We start from the raw sequence: 19,307 nt of genomic DNA, 5'->3' as shown, positions 1-19,307 counted from the left end.
AATATATTGAATATCATGTTTCTTAAACCACACAACTTAACTAAATATTATTTTGCCCATATATGTTTAAATTACATGAACAGGGGCCAATATTTACACCTAGTACTGCCTTTGAAGTGGGAGAAGCTTCTAGCGGCTTCCTTTTGAAGAGCAAATGAACCCTATCTTCTTTTTCCTGGCTCCAAACTAACTACAGAGGGTATGCAGTCGTTTGTGAGGAGGCAGGACTCAGTCTATTCAAGTGTAAGTGTGGCTGTGCCCAGCTCCTCCCTCCTATCCTGCCAGTGATGGCCCGTCCAGATACAACAAGCTCCCTATTGAGTGAGGCTGTTTAGGAAGAAATACATAAAGCCCAACCTTCAACTACACCCAGTCATGTGACCCAGAGACTGGCTGCAGGCACCAAAAATGGCTAAGGCAGGAAAGTATCAACTTTTTATAAGTGTAATTTTCAAAATTATAATGTAAAATTCAACTTCATCATAGGTTAGATTTTTCATTACAATTTAAAAGAGACCAAACAAGGCAGTGTTACCTGTTCTCGTTTGGAAGTTACAGCTTATTAAAGTAACTCCAATGGTAGCCTACAGGAGAGGTAGACCTTACAATAGTGAAACATTAATGGAAGCCTTTTTCACTACCAGGACATGTAAACCTGAAAAGTACATGCTCTACCTTTTAAATACATTGCACCTCGCCCGCTGGGATGACCAGAGCCTAACCTAGGGGTGACATATATGTATAAAATGAAGGTTTCGGCTTGGCAAAAGAATTATCTTGCTAGGTCAAAATGGAAGTGTAAAACATGCACACAGGGCCCTATTCACAAAGGGACATATGACTCATAAAGTTATGAGTTTGGAGTCTCTGCACTTAGAGCAGAATCTCTGCACTGAGTGCTTAGTGCAGAGATTTAGCTCCAAGTGTAGACACTCCACATTCGTTACTTTACAAGTCATAAGTCCCTTTGTGAATCAGGCCCAGAGTCTGCAATGGCAGACCTGGGACATGTTTAAAGTGCTATTTAGGTTGGTGGCACAATCAGTGCTGCAGACTCACTAGTAGCAATTATTTACAGACCCTGGGCCCAGGTAGTGCCACTTTACTAGAAATGTAAAAGTAAATTAAATATGTCAGTCTATTCTGCCATGCTTTCAGGAAAGGGCACAGAATTCTAATGCCAACAAAAACGAGGCCAGCAAAGAGGTGGATTGAAGCCAAAATGTTAGGGGGAAAACTGTGCATAGGATGCTAGATCTAACACTTCTCCTCATAGGGTATGTGGTTGAGGGGCCTACGAGTGCCACCATCAGTTACCAGGATTTCTTGGTTTTCCTTGAAAGTGAGGGAACATGTTCTCCCGCTTAGGTCATTCCATTACTTGCAGTTGTCCTCTGGTGAGTGTCTGGTGTTGGAGACAGCAATCACCTTATCCAGTAGTCTCTCCTACAAATGCTTTCTCTAGCTCATCATTGTTGTCTAGAACACAGCTTCAAACATGTGCGGCTCAAATCATAATAGTTAACTCATTTTCAGAGAATCTGGTTTGTCTTCTTCAAGACAGGAAAAAATAGATGATGTAGGTCTTCTGCTGATGCTTTATTTTGCAAGTAGCAAATGTTTTGAGTTCTGTGATTTGTAGTGTGATCTGCACAAGTGGTTCATATGTTGAATTTGAGCAGGTGTTTGTTGACAGATGCATCCATCATCTTGATGGACACATCCACCATCAGAAGCCCTGTCCTCCATTAATGTCTTCAGTCATGGAGGTCCCTCCATCCCACCTTGATGGCAGACAAATAAATATTATGGATGGGTCGCCACCATACAATTGTCAGTGGAGTTGTATCCATTGGATGGGAGGGACTGATGTTTGAGGACTGAGGATCAACAGATAAACTGTCCTCCATCAGGCCAAACTTTGAAAACAGCATATGAAACCTGTCATCCTAACGGAATGATCAATCCCACCACTAGAAGTAACGAAGGTCTGCCACACATTAAATCAGGGTCAAAGTCTCAAATATTGTGTGGATCCCTAAAATAGCATGCTAACCACCAGCAATAGTACTGAGCATACTTTAACAAACAACTTTAAAACTTGCCTTTTCGCGTGGTATTACCTGATTTGCTGATGGACCAGTGCTGGGACACTCTTAGGAGCAACTATGCGCTCTGTAAATATTGCTCATCTTCATCAGAATTCTTCTGTACATGACGCACAGGATTGCCTTCGTTGAGCAATTAGACTAAGCATTCTTTTCCTTTGATCTCTCCCCTTCTCTGGTATATTGTACCTCCTCTCGTGAAAATAGAAGGATTATACCCTAGATATGCCATATTGTCCAATCTCAGATTGACCACCAATATGTTTATAGCCATGATTGTGATCCAGCACTCACCATAATTAATTAGGGATCAAAACTCAATAACATCACAATACATTGGCCCATACACTTTCACCCAAATCCCTGATGAGCTGGGGTTCAAATTTCAAAGACGATAAATTCTTTCTTTCACAGATTCATCTGCGACATCTTAAATACATATCTAACCTATACATAAACTTTGCTTCTACTTGGTCGATGAACCAATTAGCTGAATAGTTGATGGCAATGATAATACTATCTAGCTAACTTTTCATTCAGCTAAATAATCACAGACTCTCTGTAAGGTTAATAAAGGTTTATCTCAAATTATTGTAAATTTTATAAATGCTCATTGGATACAGTACAAATCCAATCAATGAATTTCATCTAAAGGGAGAGAAAACATAATTAAATGCAATCCAGAGTAAAACATTGTCATTCAATTTACAGTATACACATGAAGGAGTGGATAGATTAAGAGACATCAGTTTCAGCAAAATTGATGCGAAACAACATACTTATGACAGAGTGGATAGGAGAAGAGACATAAGTTTCAAAGACAAAAATACATTTGCAAAACAATTATTATGCAAAGTTGAGTCAGAATAATATCACAAACCCAAAGGGTCTGTAGAAAACCACCCCATTGGTCAAAGTGGTGGGGGGGTCCCCTGAAATAGTGCCAGGGAACAAAGATTTCAGGGACCGGAACAGCTAGACCTCTCTGCAAACTGACGGACAGCGATGCATCACCCCTCTCTGCTCTGCATCTGACCCAAGATCAGCTAAGTGATAACCACACCCCCAAAGGCACCCCAGTTATACCCTAAGACCTACATGTCCATCCCACATCAGTTGAAACATTTCACGAAATATGATTGGTGGATTTGGGAGGTGGTGTGTCACAGCACTCTGACTTCATTCTAAATTTGGGCATATTCATTAGTCTACATCCATTCCCATTACTTCATAGTTGCCTCGTTCACACGATTTAATTTATATTACAATTCATCCTTTTTGCACATCATTTTAAGCAATGTCCTTGAAAGGAGTCTTTAGTCCCATGGCCAGTCACATCCTTTGGCAGGGGAACAGCATATTGGCCTTGAACCTCTGTGCCTCTTCTGCTGTGCTCAGTGCTTCTGTCTGCCTTTGACAGATCAATGATACAGAAAAGGGGATGGTGATGAACAGAGTGTCTGAATTAAGCAGACCACTCTTACCCAGTCCAAAGATCAGGGCTTGATCCATCACCGTTATTTATCTCACTGCCCCATCCCAGCTCAGAACCTGGCTATATGCAAATTAGTCTGTCCCTGGCCCAGTGCATCATGGGAACAGGGCAGACCAAACTACCAAGCCAATTCTTCACCAGAAAGGAGACAAGCTACCGGGGACCGGTTTCTGGCATTTCAGCCTCTTCGGCCCGGCTTGCTTGAATCCTGATGGAGCAGTGAGAAAGGGACTCATGTCTGAGTATACCCTGCCACACCTATAGTGGCCAAAAACGATACAGAAAAGGGGATGGTGATGAACAGAGTGTCTGAATTAAGCAGACCACTCTTACCCAGTCCAAAGATCAGGGCTTGATCCATCACCGTTATTTATCTCACTGCCCCATCCCAGCTCAGAACCTGGCTATATGCAAATTAGTCTGTCCCTGGCCCAGTGCATCATGGGAACAGGGCAGACCAAACTACCAAGCCAATTCTTCACCAGAAAGGAGACAAGCTACCGGGGACCGGTTTCTGGCATTTCAGCCTCTTCGGCCCGGCTTGCTTGAATCCTGATGGAGCAGTGAGAAAGGGACTCATGTCTGAGTATACCCTGCCACACCTATAGTGGCCAAAAACGATACAGAAAAGGGGATGGTGATGAACAAAGTGTCTGAATTAAGCAGACCACTCTTACCCAGTCCAAAGATCAGGGCTTGATCCATCACCGTTATTTATCTCACTGCCCCATCCCAGCTCAGAACCTGGCTATATGCAAATTAGTCTGTCCCTGGCCCAGTGCATCATGGGAACAGGGCAGACCAAACTACCAAGCCAATTCTTCACCAGAAAGGAGACAAGCTACCGGGGACCGGTTTCTGGCATTTCAGCCTCTTCGGCCCGGCTTGCTTGAATCCTGATGGAGCAGTGAGAAAGGGACTCATGTCTGAGTATACCCTGCCACACCTATAGTGGCCAAAAACGATACAGAAAAGGGGATGGTGATGAACAGAGTGTCTGAATTAAGCAGACCACTCTTACCCAGTCCAAGGATCAGGGCTTGATCCATCACCGTTATTTATCTCACTGCCCAATCCCAGCTCAGAACCTGGCTATATGCAAATTAGTCTGTCCCTGGCCCAGTGCATCATGGGAACAGGGCAGACCAAACTACCAAGCCAATTCTTCACCAGAAAGGAGACAAGCTACCGGGGACCGGTTTCTGGCATTTCAGCCTCTTCGGCCCGGCTTGCTTGAATCCTGATGGAGCAGTGAGAAAGGGACTCATGTCTGAGTATACCCTGCCACACCTATAGTGGCCAAAAACGATACAGAAAAGGGGATGGTGATGAACAGAGTGTCTGAATTAAGCAGACCACTCTTACCCAGTCCAAGGATCAGGGCTTGATCCATCACCGTTATTTATCTCACTGCCCCATCCCAGCTCAGAACCTGGCTATATGCAAATTAGTCTGTCCCTGGCCCAGTGCATCATGGGAACAGGGCAGACCAAACTACCAAGCCAATTCTTCACCAGAAAGGAGACAAGCTACCGGGGACCGGTTTCTGGCATTTCAGCCTCTTCGGCCCGGCTTGCTTGAATCCTGATGGAGCAGTGAGAAAGGGACTCATGTCTGAGTATACCCTGCCACACCTATAGTGGCCAAAAACGATACAGAAAAGGGGATGGTGATGAACAGAGTGTCTGAATTAAGCAGACCACTCTTACCCAGTCCAAGGATCAGGGCTTGATCCATCACCGTTATTTATCTCACTGCCCCATCCCAGCTCAGAACCTGGCTATATGCAAATTAGTCTGTCCCTGGCCCAGTGCATCATGGGAACAGGGCAGACCAAACTACCAAGCCAATTCTTCACCAGAAAGGAGACAAGCTACCGGGGACCGGTTTCTGGCATTTCAGCCTCTTCGGCCCGGCTTGCTTGAATCCTGATGGAGCAGTGAGAAAGGGACTCATGTCTGAGTATACCCTGCCACACCTATAGTGGCCAAAAACGATACAGAAAAGGGGATGGTGATGAACAGAGTGTCTGAATTAAGCAGACCACTCTTACCCAGTCCAAGGATCAGGGCTTGATCCATCACCGTTATTTATCTCACTGCCCCATCCCAGCTCAGAACCTGGCTATATGCAAATTAGTCTGTCCCTGGCCCAGTGCATCATGGGAACAGGGCAGACCAAACTACCAAGCCAATTCTTCACCAGAAAGGAGACAAGCTACCGGGGACCGGTTTCTGGCATTTCAGCCTCTTCGGCCCGGCTTGCTTGAATCCTGATGGAGCAGTGAGAAAGGGACTCATGTCTGAGTATACCCTGCCACACCTATAGTGGCCAAAAACGATACAGAAAAGGGGATGGTGATGAACAGAGTGTCTGAATTAAGCAGACCACTCTTACCCAGTCCAAAGATCAGGGCTTGATCCATCACCGTTATTTATCTCACTGCCCCATCCCAGCTCAGAACCTGGCTATATGCAAATTAGTCTGTCCCTGGCCCAGTGCATCGTGGGAACAGGGCAGACCAAACTACCAAGCCAATTCTTCACCAGAAAGGAGACAAGCTACCGGGGACCGGTTTCTGGCATTTCAGCCTCTTCGGCCCAGCTTGCTTGAATCCTGATGGAGCAGTGAGAAAGGGACTCATGTCTGAGTATACCCTGCCACACCTATAGTGGCCAAAAACAATACAGAAAAGGGGATGGTGATGAACAGAGTGTCTGAATTAAGCAGACCACTCTTACCCAGTCCAAGGATCAGGGCTTGATCCATCACCGGTATTTATCTCACTGCCCCATCCCAGCTCAGAACCTGGCTATATGCAAATTAGTCTGTCCCTGGCCCAGTGCATCATGGGAACAGGGCAGACCAAACTACCAAGCCAATTCTTCACCAGAAAGGAGACAAGCTACCGGGGATAGAGTATTCTGTTTAATTCAGAGACTCTGTCCCTCACCACCCCTTGTTGTAAATATTTTTGTCCAACCTAAGCGTGGAAGGGTATACTCAGATGTGAGTCCCTTGCTCATTGCACCATCAGGATTCAAGCAAGCCGGGCCGAAGACGGCTGAAATGCCAGAAACCGGTCCCCGGTAGCTTGTTTCCTTCCCAGTGTAAGAATTGGCTTTTGTAGTTTGGTTTGCCCTGTTCCCATCATGCACTGGGACAGGAACAGACTAATTTGCATACAGCCAGGTTCTGAAACTGGGATGGTGCAGTGAGCTAAAAAACGGTGTTGGATCTAGCCCTGATCTCTTGACTGGGTGAGAGTATTCTGTTTAATTCAGAGACTCTGTCCCTCACCACCCCTTGTTGTAAATATTTTTGTCCACCCTAAGCGTGGAAGGGTATACTCAGATGTGAGTCCCTTGCTCATTGCACCATCAGGATTCAAGCAAGCCGGGCCGAAGACGGCTGAAATGCCAGAAACCGGTCCCCGGTAGCTTGTTTCCTTCCCAGTGTAAGAATTGGCTTTTGTAGTTTGGTTTGCCCTGTTCCCATCATGCACTGGGACAGGAACAGACTAATTTGCATACAGCCAGGTTCTGAAACTGGGATGGTGCAGTGAGCTAAAAAACGGTGTTGGATCTAGCCCTGATCTCTTGACTGGGTGAGAGTATTCTGTTTAATTCAGAGATTCTGTCCCTCACCACCCCTTGTTGTAAATATTTTTGTCCACCCTAAGCGTGGAAGGGTATACTCAGATGTGAGTCCCTTGCTCATTGCACCATCAGGATTCAAGCAAGCCGGGCCGAAGACGGCTGAAATGCCAGAAACCGGTCCCCGGTAGCTTGTTTCCTTCCCAGTGTAAGAATTGGCTTTTGTAGTTTGGTTTGCCCTGTTCCCATCATGCACTGGGACAGGAACAGACTAATTTGCATACAGCCAGGTTCTGAAACTGGGATGGTGCAGTGAGCTAAAAAACGGTGTTGGATCTAGCCCTGATCTCTTGACTGGGTGAGAGTATTCTGTTTAATTCAGAGACTCTGTCCCTCACCACCCCTTGTTGTAAATATTTTTGTCCACCCTAAGCGTGGAAGGGTATACTCAGATGTGAGTCCCTTGCTCATTGCACCATCAGGATTCAAGCAAGCCGGGCCGAAGACGGCTGAAATGCCAGAAACCAGTCCCCGGTAGCTTGTTTCCTTCCCAGTGTAAGAATTGGCTTTTGTAGTTTGGTTTGCCCTGTTCCCATCATGCACTGGGACAGGAACAGACTAATTTGCATACAGCCAGGTTCTGAAACTGGGATGGTGCAGTGAGCTAAAAAACGGTGTTGGATCTAGCCCTGATCTCTTGACTGGGTGAGAGTATTCTGTTTAATTCAGAGACTCTGTCCCTCACCACCCCTTGTTGTAAATATTTTTGTCCACCCTAAGCGTGGAAGGGTATACTCAGATGTGAGTCCCTTGCTCATTGCACCATCAGGATTCAAGCAAGCCGGGCCGAAGACGGCTGAAATGCCAGAAACCAGTCCCCGGTAGCTTGTTTCCTTCCCAGTGTAAGAATTGGCTTTTGTAGTTTGGTTTGCCCTGTTCCCATCATGCACTGGGACAGGAACAGACTAATTTGCATACAGCCAGGTTCTGAAACTGGGATGGTGCAGTGAGCTAAAAAACGGTGTTGGATCTAGCCCTGATCTCTTGACTGGGTGAGAGTATTCTGTTTAATTCAGAGACTCTGTCTCTCACCACCCCTTGTTGTAAATATTTTTGTCCACCCTAAGCGTGGAAGGGTATACTCAGATGTGAGTCCCTTGCTCATTGCACCATCAGGATTCAAGCAAGCCGGGCCGAAGACGGCTGAAATGCCAGAAACCGGTCCCCGGTAGCTTGTTTCCTTCCCAGTGTAAGAATTGGCTTTGTAGTTTGGTTTGCCCTGTTCCCATCATGCACTGGGACAGGAACAGACTAATTTGCATACAGCCAGGTTCTGAAACTGGGATGGTGCAGTGAGCTAAAAAACGGTGTTGGATCTAGCCCTGATCTCTTGACTGGGTGAGAGTATTCTGTTTAATTCAGAGACTCTGTCCCTCACCACCCCTTGTTGTAAATATTTTTGACAGATCAATGTCATTCCTTTTCACCAACCCCTCCTCAATCTGGACAACTTAAGAGTAAGGAAGGCCCATTTCAGCTCACTACGGCAAATGGAACACAAACATTCATTAATTATATGATAATGTGTTTCCCACTGTTTACCTCCCACCTTTGCACTATTCCCTGTTAATATTTTTCCTAGCTGAAGCTTAAGAGAAAAGTGGCATTATTTATTAATTTCAAAGCAACATGCAAAATGCACCCTAGTCATGCATTAGTTCTCGTCTCTTTTGAAGCATAATGTAAATATGGTTTAGTTCTTTCATGTACACTTTCTTTCAAGTTGTTGGACACTTATGAGTTGTGGTTACTGTTTTGGGGGGCGGTTGTCAATAATATGTATTAATTAATTGGTTGGTTTTTTTCTTTACTTGTCGAGAATTGTGGTAATGAGAAAAAGTGCACTATGGGAGTTGTATGTTTAAGACAAAAGAGTTTTTTTGGCAGGTATTTGGAGGGAGATCAGGTGGTTAATCACAAGGTCCAATAGAGAAAGGAACGAGGGCGGGAGGTTAGTGTTTAAAAGTTGGTGGCATCATGGGGGAGATAACGCGCTTTTGAAATGTAAGCAGAAAGCGACTTTTGGCAGGCACGCGCTGACAGGCTGGGCTAAGAAAGAGATTTGAATGGATAGGAAGTACACAGGGGAGGGTAATCTGCCATGGCCCGTGGAGGGAGTCCTGGTGGAGCAGGCAGGCGGGCAGGGGAGGGGCAGGGTGGGGGGGATAAACACCGGAATATAGATGATTGCAGGTAAGTAAACAATTACATTAATAAAACGAATTTCGTTCCTCGCGCAAGAAATCATTGTCCACACCTTCTTTTTAGGAGCAAGAAAGGCCACTTTTATTTTAGGACAGGTGCATCATAAATTTCATGAACACATTCATTATTTATTTATTTACATAATTCAACTCTACAGTGAGCCTACGAAACCTAAATCCCAAAACCCCGAACAAACTCCTGCCTACTACCCCTAGCCTACCCAACGCTACCCTTCAGGATGGCCAACCCGCTCCAGGCTGCCCACCCCCACTAACAAAAACCCGCCTCCAAAAGAACAAAGGCACCCATCCTAACAGTGGCAAACCTACATAAACTAAACAGCGCCTAGAGCACCGCAAAATAAAAAACCCATAAATAAATAAAAAGAAAAAGAAAAAGAGGGAGGGTGGGTGGGGCAAAACAACCTCCCTTCTCGCCTCCCGCCACGCAGTTCCTAACCGCCAGCCTGACTTCCCCTTTTAACCCCTCTGCTAATCAGCCCCACCTGGTTCATGATCCTCGCGCGAACCTGCCCAGGAAGAGACCGGCTCGCGCCTGGCTCTCCCTGGGTCCCCCCTCACGCAAGAAATCATTGTCCACACCTTCTTTTTAGGAGCAAGAAAGGCCACTTTTATTTTAGGACAGGTGCATCATAAATTTCATGAACACATTCATTATTTATTTATTTACATAATTCAACTCTACAGTGAGCCTACGAAACCTAAATCCCAAAACCCCGAACAAACTCCTGCCTACTACCCCTAGCCTACCCAACGCTACCCTTCAGGATGGCCAACCCGCTCCAGGCTGCCCACCCCCACTAACAAAAACCCGCCACCCAGGAAAACCTTTAGCGTTTTCCTGCCCCACCTAAAGGAAAGGAAGGAGCACACCACAACTGTACCTGAAGAACCTTGCTAATCAAGTCCCTGAGTTCAAGGAGGTAAAAAGAGAGGCCCAAAGCTGAGAGATGCACACCGTCCTCACAAAATAAATGATGTTCAGAGACTTTTAAATGATAATGGTCCAAACTGTAGATACCCCAATGTTGACAAAAAAGGCGCATTGTCCTGTTCACTTTCCTTCTAGCCTTTTCCAGGGCAGAATGGTTCCTCGCCCCACGCCATTGCAAACGAGGCACAAACTCAGTCCATATAAGCATGTTGCTCACCCATGTGGTTCTGATGATTTCCAGGTCCTGCTTCATTAATTTTAACAAGGTCAACCCAGAGAGAGAAACCAAGTCATTCTCTCCCAAGTGTAGCACCAGGAGATCCGGAGGGCCCCCCAAACACTGTGAAACCAAAGCAGCCAAGGCGGGAAAAGGCCCACCCCAGCGCATTCCCCCTGTTCCATGCCAGGAGACTTCGTGTGTCATACTGTTCAGACCAAGTGATCTCCCACAGAGCTGACTGGCAGCGGCTAAAGCTGCTCTTTTAACAAAAGAGTGCCCCAGTATCCACACCCTTCGTTTGCATCCGGCGACTGATGGCCAGGGACCTAGGAGAGAAAGAAATGTTAGACAAGCCAAAATGCACTATTTCCTCACATACTTTTCACAGCACTTGGAACGCCAACGACCAATGCGTCGGATCTGGGACCAGTCCCACCCCAAACGAGCGGCCTCCGTCGCCGCACCAATTCGGAAAGAATGAGTACCAAATTGAACAGGATCCTTCCCCAAGCGCAACAAAACCTTGCGTAATACAGCCAACAATTGAGATGCAACTATGGGACTACCATCCGCATGACAAAATATGGACCCCTGGAGAAAATGCGGAGAGGACACAAACACTTCCCATTCCCCAACCGGGCAACATGCAGAGACACCACTCCTACCAAGGAACACCCACTTACCCCTCCCCATCTGGTCGGTTTTAGATGCCCGCAGCCACAGCCGCACTCTGTCACTTTCCAACACCACCTCATCGCTGGTCATACCTACCCTGCCCCGCAACCCCAGCAACTCTGATGCCCGAAATGCCCCAAAGAACAACCAAACAAAACACAAACGAAATTTGGCACACTCCAAAGCATCATAACAACACACCTCCAATTCCGGCAACAGCAACTGGAGCAACTCAAAAGTCACTGGCTGCCGGAGCTGCTGACCCCCAGCCCGGAGCCTGGCCAAACCTTTCAACACTTTACGAACCAACACCACCCCCAACCGGATCCCTCCCCCACCAAAGCTGCCCATAAAAAGAAACCCCAGCCAATTTGCCAGAAATGGTAGTGGGCGATAAGCCTTTGTCCGCCAGATGTAAAACAAACTGCAAGACGCATTGTTCATCAGACCAACCCGCCCCAATCGGCCCCATCGAATCCTTACCAAACTGCAGAAACTCATTCCAGGCTTTCACATAACCCCGCCTGGTGGATTCAGCCACTGAATTTTCTACCAAGTGGTGAACCCTCAATCCCCCAGGTCCCATACGTACTGTGGGATCGCTGTTGGTTCCAGGTCCGCCCCAGGAGCTAACTTGCGGAACTCGGACCACTGAAAGCGAGACAAAGAATCAGCGATGCAATTAGAAGTACCAGGAACATGCCGTGCTTTAAAGACAATATTTAATTGCAGACACCGCAGCATGAATGCGCGCAGGAGCCGCAAAACCCGCAAATCACGAGCCTTTTGGTGATTGACAAGGTGCACGACTGCCAAATTGTCCACGTGAAACAAGACTGAGCGATTCTGAAACTCATCCCCCCATAGGTGCAGAGCAACCAGCAGCGGGAAGAGCTCCAGAAACGCTATGCTGCGACCCTGATCCTTCCAGTGCGCCGGCCAGCCGGCCGCGCACCATCGACCTTCCCAAAATATTCCGAAGCCGTGAGCCCCTGACGCATCAGTGAACAACTGTACTTGCCATACCATGTCCTCATCCGCAAAAAACAAGGACACGCCATTAAACTCTTGTAGGAAACGAAGCCAGACGGTCAAATCGGCACGCACAGCGGTGGTAATTCGCACCCTATGATGGGGAAGGCGTGCTCCGGACATGGACAAACCCAGACGTCTGCAGAATGTCCTGCCCGCCCGAACAACCCGGCAAGCAAAATTGAGGTAACCCAACAACTTCTGAACAGTTTTCAAAACAACTTTCCGCTCCCCCAACACCAGATGTATGAAAGCAGACATTTCCTTCACTTTAGCCACAGGCAATCTCGCCACCATAGACAGAGTATCAATTTCAATCCCCAAGAAAGTCAGGGACGTACAGGGACCCTCTGTCTTGTCCGGCGCCAATGGAACCCCCAATTCCTCCGCTAGAGCCTGAAAGATGTTCAAAGCCGACTGACACTGCCCAGATCGACCTTCCCCAATGAAAAGAAAATCATCGAGGTAATGACAGACCAATACGTGGCCACTAACAAAAGTGAATCGCCACTGCAGGAAGGTACTGAAAGTTTCAAAAAGGGAGCATGACACTGAACAGCCCATGGGCAACACCCTATCCACGTAGAAACTACCATCAAAATGCATTCCCAACAGACTGAAATCCCAAGGGTGAATGGGCAATAGCCGGAAAGCCAACTGAATGTCGCTCTTCGCCAGCAAAGCCCCAACACCAGCCGTGCGCACGAGCCGTAAGGCATCGTCCACCGAAGCATAATTGACAGTTGAGTCAGCTGGATCAATAAAGTCATTAATAGATGAACCCTCGGGCCAGGACAGGTGATGGATAAGACGAAACTCCCCTTCCGCCTTCTCAGGCACCACACCCAGGGGTGATACAATCAATTCAGGCAGAGGACAATTCACAAAAGGACCAGCAATCCTACCAGCCGCAAGCTCAGCATCCAGTTTCTTCCGCACAACATGGGGACTCTCCTTTGCAGACTTCAAATTGTCCGACCACCTGCCCACCCTGGGTCCCTGATACCCAATCCGGAACCCAATTTTGAAACCCCAAGACAAAATCTTAGCGGCCTCAAAATCTGGATAATCCACCAGCCAGAGGTCGAGAACCTCCTGCCTAATAGGAGTAGGGGCCCTTGTAAACAGACTGTTGTTGCTGCCCCCTACCCCCTGAACCTCTTCCCTGCTCACCCAATCGCTGGCCGGGAAAACACTGGGTGAGGGCATGCTTCCCTCCACACTGCGAACACTCGTGTTTGTACCTGCAAGCAGGTCTGTTACAGGAACCCCTGTTAAAATGCCAGCATGTGCCAGAGGCGGCTGATTGACCTCTGCCCCAAACCCCCGCCCCAGACTGAGCGGGGCGAGCTGAAAAGGGGCCGATAATACACGGGCTGCCCGCTAGCTGTGTGGGTCGTAGCAGGTGGGTTTGCCGATGCCATCCATTGCAACCATAACTCGGAATCAACCTCACCCCACGAACGCTCAGGGAAAGCGCTCATGCGCGCCCTGAATTCGTCATCATAGGACAACCAAGCAAAGCCGCCAAAATAACTGTGAGCCTTGCGGATAACATCTGCATATTTAAACATGTCTATTGCTTTCTCAGGATGACGTTGACAATAAACGCTGGCATAAATAAGAAAGGCCGAAGTCCAGTTCTCTATGGACTTCGGAACACGAGGCCTCCGAGCCAATTCTAATTCCTCCTCCTTTGACCCTTCTTTTGCCTGAACATCCCTATGGAGAAGCCTAAAAACATCCACAAATGCCCCAGACCATATCAAATTCTTCGTTTTTTCAGATAAATGAGACCCCAAAGGCATTCCCACCCCAGAATAAGGCAACTTTTTCGGTAGGATACTATCCTCCGTGACACGTGTGGCATCCACCCCGCCCGCCCCCGCTGTAGAAACTTCATTTGCAACTTGCACATTAGAAGCATTCGAAAGTACAGGCCGCTCAAGCCTCGGTGCCAGAGCGACTCGCTCAACCACAACCCCATCACCCGTACCAATAGATCTTGTACTCTTAACAGGGAGACTCTCCCTAGGTTGCCACACAGACCACCACCCATCCTTACCTCTCGGTAACTGCTCCGACTGCTGTGCGACAGCCCCACGATCCCTCTGAGAAGGTCCAGACCACACTGCCCCTCGTACACCTGCATGGTCCGCTCGAGACTCCTGCAAAACACGAGAAACAGTGGGTTGCCCCAACCCACCCCCCTGGGCCCGTGCTGCCAAAAGCCCAACATCTTTGTCTCTCAATTCCCCTTCTTCCAACTCATCATCATGAAAACTCCCACAGAAAGCTTCATCAGAAAATGCAACTTGATCACTACCACTGGGCATAGCCCCATCACCAATACCCCCATCATAAAATTGCCAGTCGATGTTTTGAAAGCTATGTGCACTGAAAGCTGTAGAAGAGCCGTCCGCTCCAGACAGCCCCCCTGTAAGCCCACCACTGGAAACAGCCGTGTGGACAGTTCCCGGGCCCGTAGAAACAGCCAACAGCCGCCCAGCCGACGGCGCAGATTGAAAACTGCGGCCGCTCGAGCCAGACAAGGAAACAGCCCCAACAACATTGCCCCCCACAGCGGAACCGCAATCACCCCCCGACGTCAGACCAGTGACACCCACCGACCCAGCCTCAGGGCCACCCAGAAGCCCACCTGGACGACCCCTGGGGACCGGGAACAGTGTCTGACCAATGGCCGGGGGCGCCCCCTTGCGCAGCAAACCCTTACCACCCGGGGTCAAGGACGTGTGGGGGGGGGGGCCGGGAGCCAGGAGCACCAGTTGAAGCAGCCTTGGCCGAGGGGGGCAGCAGGGTATGAGCAACACCCACCGAAACCACAGCAGGGGCCGGGGGCAGGGCCTCAGGGGGGGGGGCGACGTCAGCGCGGCACGGAGGTGCCTGGCATCGGCGTCAACCGAGGGGGGAGTGCCAACATTAGGGAGGGGGGCAGGAACAGGCCCCGGCAATGCAGGGGAGAGCAGATAACACTGCCCGTTGAGCCATAAGTATGGGGAGACCCCATCTGCCAAAGGCGGCACCGAGGGGAAAGAGGCAAGGGGCACCGCAGCAGGTAGAGGGGCGTGCAAGCGCCCATGCTGCTCCAAGCTTCGCCCACGCTTGGGCTTGGGGCCCGCCTGCAGCTTCCCCGACTTCCCAGGTGCCAATCCGCCTGTGCGCGGAGCCAGCCGGCCCATGGAACGCCCCCGCCTCCCCCCGGGTGCCCCTCGTGCACCAGCATCGAAAAACGGTAACGCACATACCTGCTGGAGGGCGCCCGGGTCACACGGCGGGGGTTCTGCTTCCACGGCGGGCAAAACAAGCCCAGGCCCGTCTGCCGGCATGGCCGCCTCGCCGTCTTCCTCGTCCTCTGGGCCCGGCGATAAACACGCCTCCACAGCCCTGGCGACGCCCTCCGAAGCCTTGCGAGGGGGGCGGGCCATGCCGACCCAAGCTTCCGCCGGGACACCCGGCATCAACAAGTCCTCACGCCCTGCCGCACAAAGGATTTGTACAGCCCTCCTGACCTCCGCCGCTTCCTCCATGACCCAGGCAAAGGTAACCACGAGCGCAAAACAACCTCCCTTCTCGCCTCCCGCCACGCAGTTCCTAACCGCCAGCCTGACTTCCCCTTTTAACCCCTCTGCTAATCAGCCCCACCTGGTTCATGATCCTCGCGCGAACCTGCCCAGGAAGAGACCGGCTCGCGCCTGGCTCTCCCTGGGTCCCCCCATGCCCTGCATCGCAAAATGTGATGCAGGGCGCGCTACGAAATTCGTTTTATTGTTTACTTACCTGTAATCATCCATATTCCTGTGTTTATCACCCCCTACCCTGCCCCTACTCCGCCCCGCCTGTCTGCACCATCGGAACTCCCTCCACGGGCCGCGGCTGAGGGTAATTCAGTGTGAATGGGAATGAGTTATGACAGACAGGAAGTGCGAGTGAAGAGGGTTTTGCTCTAGAGCGGTTGAAGTTCAGAATAATCAAGAAAGTGAATAGGTGAAATGGAACGATGAAAGGAGGTCCGGGTACAGTATGTAGTAGAGAAGAACGTGTAGAAAGAATAATGGGATCGGGTGGTAATGAGCTTCACTAAGCAGCACACAGGAGAGGGTTCAGACCATGTGATAAATTACCTTGAGGGCAGAAGGGTTAACGAAATTCGAGGGAGATATATTTTCGAGGAGTGATCGGATAGGAGCGATTAACAATGTTTGAATCAAGGAAAAACAATGTTGCAATTGAGGAAATATAGTATATAGATCGTTTTGCACATTATTTTGAGGTGATTAAGTTAATATTGTAACACATGTAATATTTAAGAGTGAAATGTTCACTTGAAACATTTTTACTGAGAATGTTTGTTTATTTACAGGAACCACTGACGAGGTCCTGTGAATAGCCGGAAATGCATTGGGTCTGATAAAAGAACACTGCTTCGAACCCACCTTGCTTTTCCATCGTGTTCTTTAACGAGGTCCGGATGGACACATTGGGAGCATTAGAAGTGTGTGAAACAGCAGGGTCACATCCACGTGGCATAACATTGAAGAGAGATGACAAGATGAATAAAAGCACGGAATACCTTCTTGTAAACTTGTGGAATGTTCAGATGATTCTGGAATATAATGTTTGCTGTGCCACAGGGTTGGCGAGTGAAATGCCGCCCCTCACGCTTGATGTACATTGAGACGCATGCCACAGTGCAAGGCATGCACCCAATGATAAGCACGCTATTGCTAAGGACAAGTGTTTAAATGGACTAACTTGGAGAAAATTTGGTGTGCATCCAAACCCCTTGATAGATGTAATCCAATTTTACCATGTTTAAGGTAGAGAGAACGGGCCCTTTAGCACTGGATAGAAGTGGGAAAGCGCACTGAGTCCTAAAAGTCAACAGAAACGGGTTCAGAAAACAGAAAGGTGGCTACTCCTCTATTTGACCCTTTCTTTTAGATATAATTGGGTCCAGGAAGTCTTGTGCTCTAATCAGAAAGGGTCAAATAGAGGAGTAGCGATCATAGTACGGGCATACAAAGGGATAAGAGTGATTAGGTGGGGTACCGATCAGTCGGGAAGGTGGTTAGCAGCAGTTCTGTCTATTGGAGGTTTTACTTTTCTTTGCGCTGTGTACTATGGCCCCAATGAAGATAATGCAGTGTTTCTTCAGAAGCTACAAGAGTATCTGATACAGTATACAGTGCCAGTCATACTAGGTGGCGATTTTAACTTAGTGTTTGACCAAGATCTAGACTGCACCTCGAAGGTGAAATATAATCCCCCTAATAAATCCATCTCAGCACTAAATAATATAATCAAAGAATTTGCTTTATCAGATGTCTGGAGAATTAAGCATGGAAATCTTAGAGAGTACTCTTTTTTTAGCAAAAAATATAAGCAATTTTCTAGAATTGATTTTTTTCTGATAGATCGTTTTTTTCTTCCAGACATAGTGTCTGTATCTTATATGCCAGTAGGTTTGTCAGACCATTCTGTGGTGGAGCTGGAAATGTATTTTAAAATTAACCATACAGAGCGGCGGTGGACCTTGGATAGAACAATGCTCTTAGACGATAAAGTTAAATTAAATATCAAAGAAAGTCTCTCTGAATTCTTTCTGTTTAATGTAGGGACAGCTTCAGAGCGAATTGTTTGGGATGCATCAAAATCTTTTTTAAGGGGGATCTTTAAGTCACAGAAGGTTTCAATAATAAAACGTAAAAAAGAAATAGATATCCATGATCTAGAAGAGATTAAAAACAAGGAACGTCAACTCCAATGGGCAGCGTTAAATGACAGAGGTAAGATCCAGGTACTAGAAAAGGAACTGGGCGAGATACAGGCACGTCTCAAGGCACGTACTGACAAAATCAACAGGGACAGGTGGGAGGTGAGCAAGCTTCGTAATTTCGAATATGGGGAAAAATGTGGCTCGCTCCTTGCTTGGAAGGCTAGATCTGAGAGAAGTAGAAATAATATTACATTGGTAATTCAGGAAGAAACAGGGTTAAAGTTAACAGAAGACTCCGAAATAAGGGATGAAGCAAGAGGGTTCATGGAGGAACTTTACAAAGAACAAGATATGCCTAGTGAAGATGTACTGGAAAATTGGTGGGTGGAGAAAGATTTGCCACAGTTGAGTGAATCAGATAAACTTTATCTAGTTACAGCTATAACGGAGGGAGAGGTAAGGACCCAATTGAAAAAAATGACCAGAAACAAAGCGGCAGGCCCTGATGGGCTGCCGACTGAAGTTTATAAGTATAATGTAGAGGAGGTAGTAGGCCCACTTGTTTCATTATTTAATAGGATTCTTATAGAGGGGGAATACATTCCTGATACTTGGGCCGAGGCAACAATAACATTGTTGGTAAAACCCAACAAGGATCCAAAAAGAATATCATCATATAGGCCGATTTCGCTCCTTAACTCAGATTCCAAAATATATTCCGGCATCCTTTCAAGTAGACTCGCAAAAGTAATTAAATCCATTATACACTCAGATCAGAGAGGTTTTATACCTGGACGCCAATTAAATGAATTAACATATCAGGTTATAGGGGCCATAGACTTTGCAACTAAGAACGGGCTTCCGCTGGCTATCATTGCGATTGATGCTGCAAAAGCCTTCGATCGAGTCAACTGGAGGTTTTTGTGGAAAACCATGGAAACATTTGGTTTCCCGGACACATTTATCAAGGGAATTGAGACTTTATACAGATGGCCTAGGGCTAAAGTTTTAGTTAATAGAAGCCTAACAGATTGGTTATATATTTCAAGAGGAACAAGACAGGGTTTTCCCCTGTTACCCCTTCTTTTCGATATTTACATAGAGCCTTTTGTTCCATAAGATCTGACCTTAACATTTTACCATTTATGTTGGGAAATTTGGAGCTTAAGACAGCACTTTATGCCGACGACCTTTTACTTTATACATCAAACCCAGATGAGGCTAT

General features: G+C 47.7%; 1 protein-coding gene across 1 annotated transcript; it reads right to left on the bottom strand.

Moving 5' to 3' along the window:
* Nucleotides 1-10,149: 10,149 nt before the first annotated feature.
* LOC147750687 (uncharacterized) lies at nt 10,150-14,681 on the bottom strand. Its single transcript, XM_086936718.1, has 2 exons — nt 14,411-14,681; nt 10,150-10,964 (listed from the first exon to the last, which is right to left on the bottom strand). The coding sequence occupies exons 1-2, from the start codon at nt 14,679-14,681 to the stop codon at nt 10,315-10,317; spliced, it is 921 nt and encodes a 306-aa protein (XP_086792844.1). The 3' UTR covers nt 10,150-10,314.
* Between the last annotated feature and the right edge of the window lie 4,626 nt (nt 14,682-19,307).

This window comes from Lissotriton vulgaris, chromosome 1_1 (genome assembly GCF_964263255.1).
Source record: "Lissotriton vulgaris chromosome 1_1, aLisVul1.2, whole genome shotgun sequence".
NCBI classification, from domain to species: Eukaryota; Metazoa; Chordata; class Amphibia; order Caudata; family Salamandridae; genus Lissotriton; species Lissotriton vulgaris.
Note: the sequence above shows the minus strand (reverse complement) of the source record. Positions and strands in the feature narration are given on the sequence as shown.

Coding starts and splice junctions, on each gene's coding strand:
- LOC147750687 (XM_086936718.1), bottom strand. CDS start 14,681: ATGCCCAGTGGTAGTGATCAAGTTGCATTTTCTGATGAAGCTTTCTGT. Junction 10,965..14,410: donor GTCGGAGCAGTTACCGAGAG/GTAAGGATGGGT, acceptor TTTCTCTCCTAG/GTCCCTGGCCATCAGTCGCC.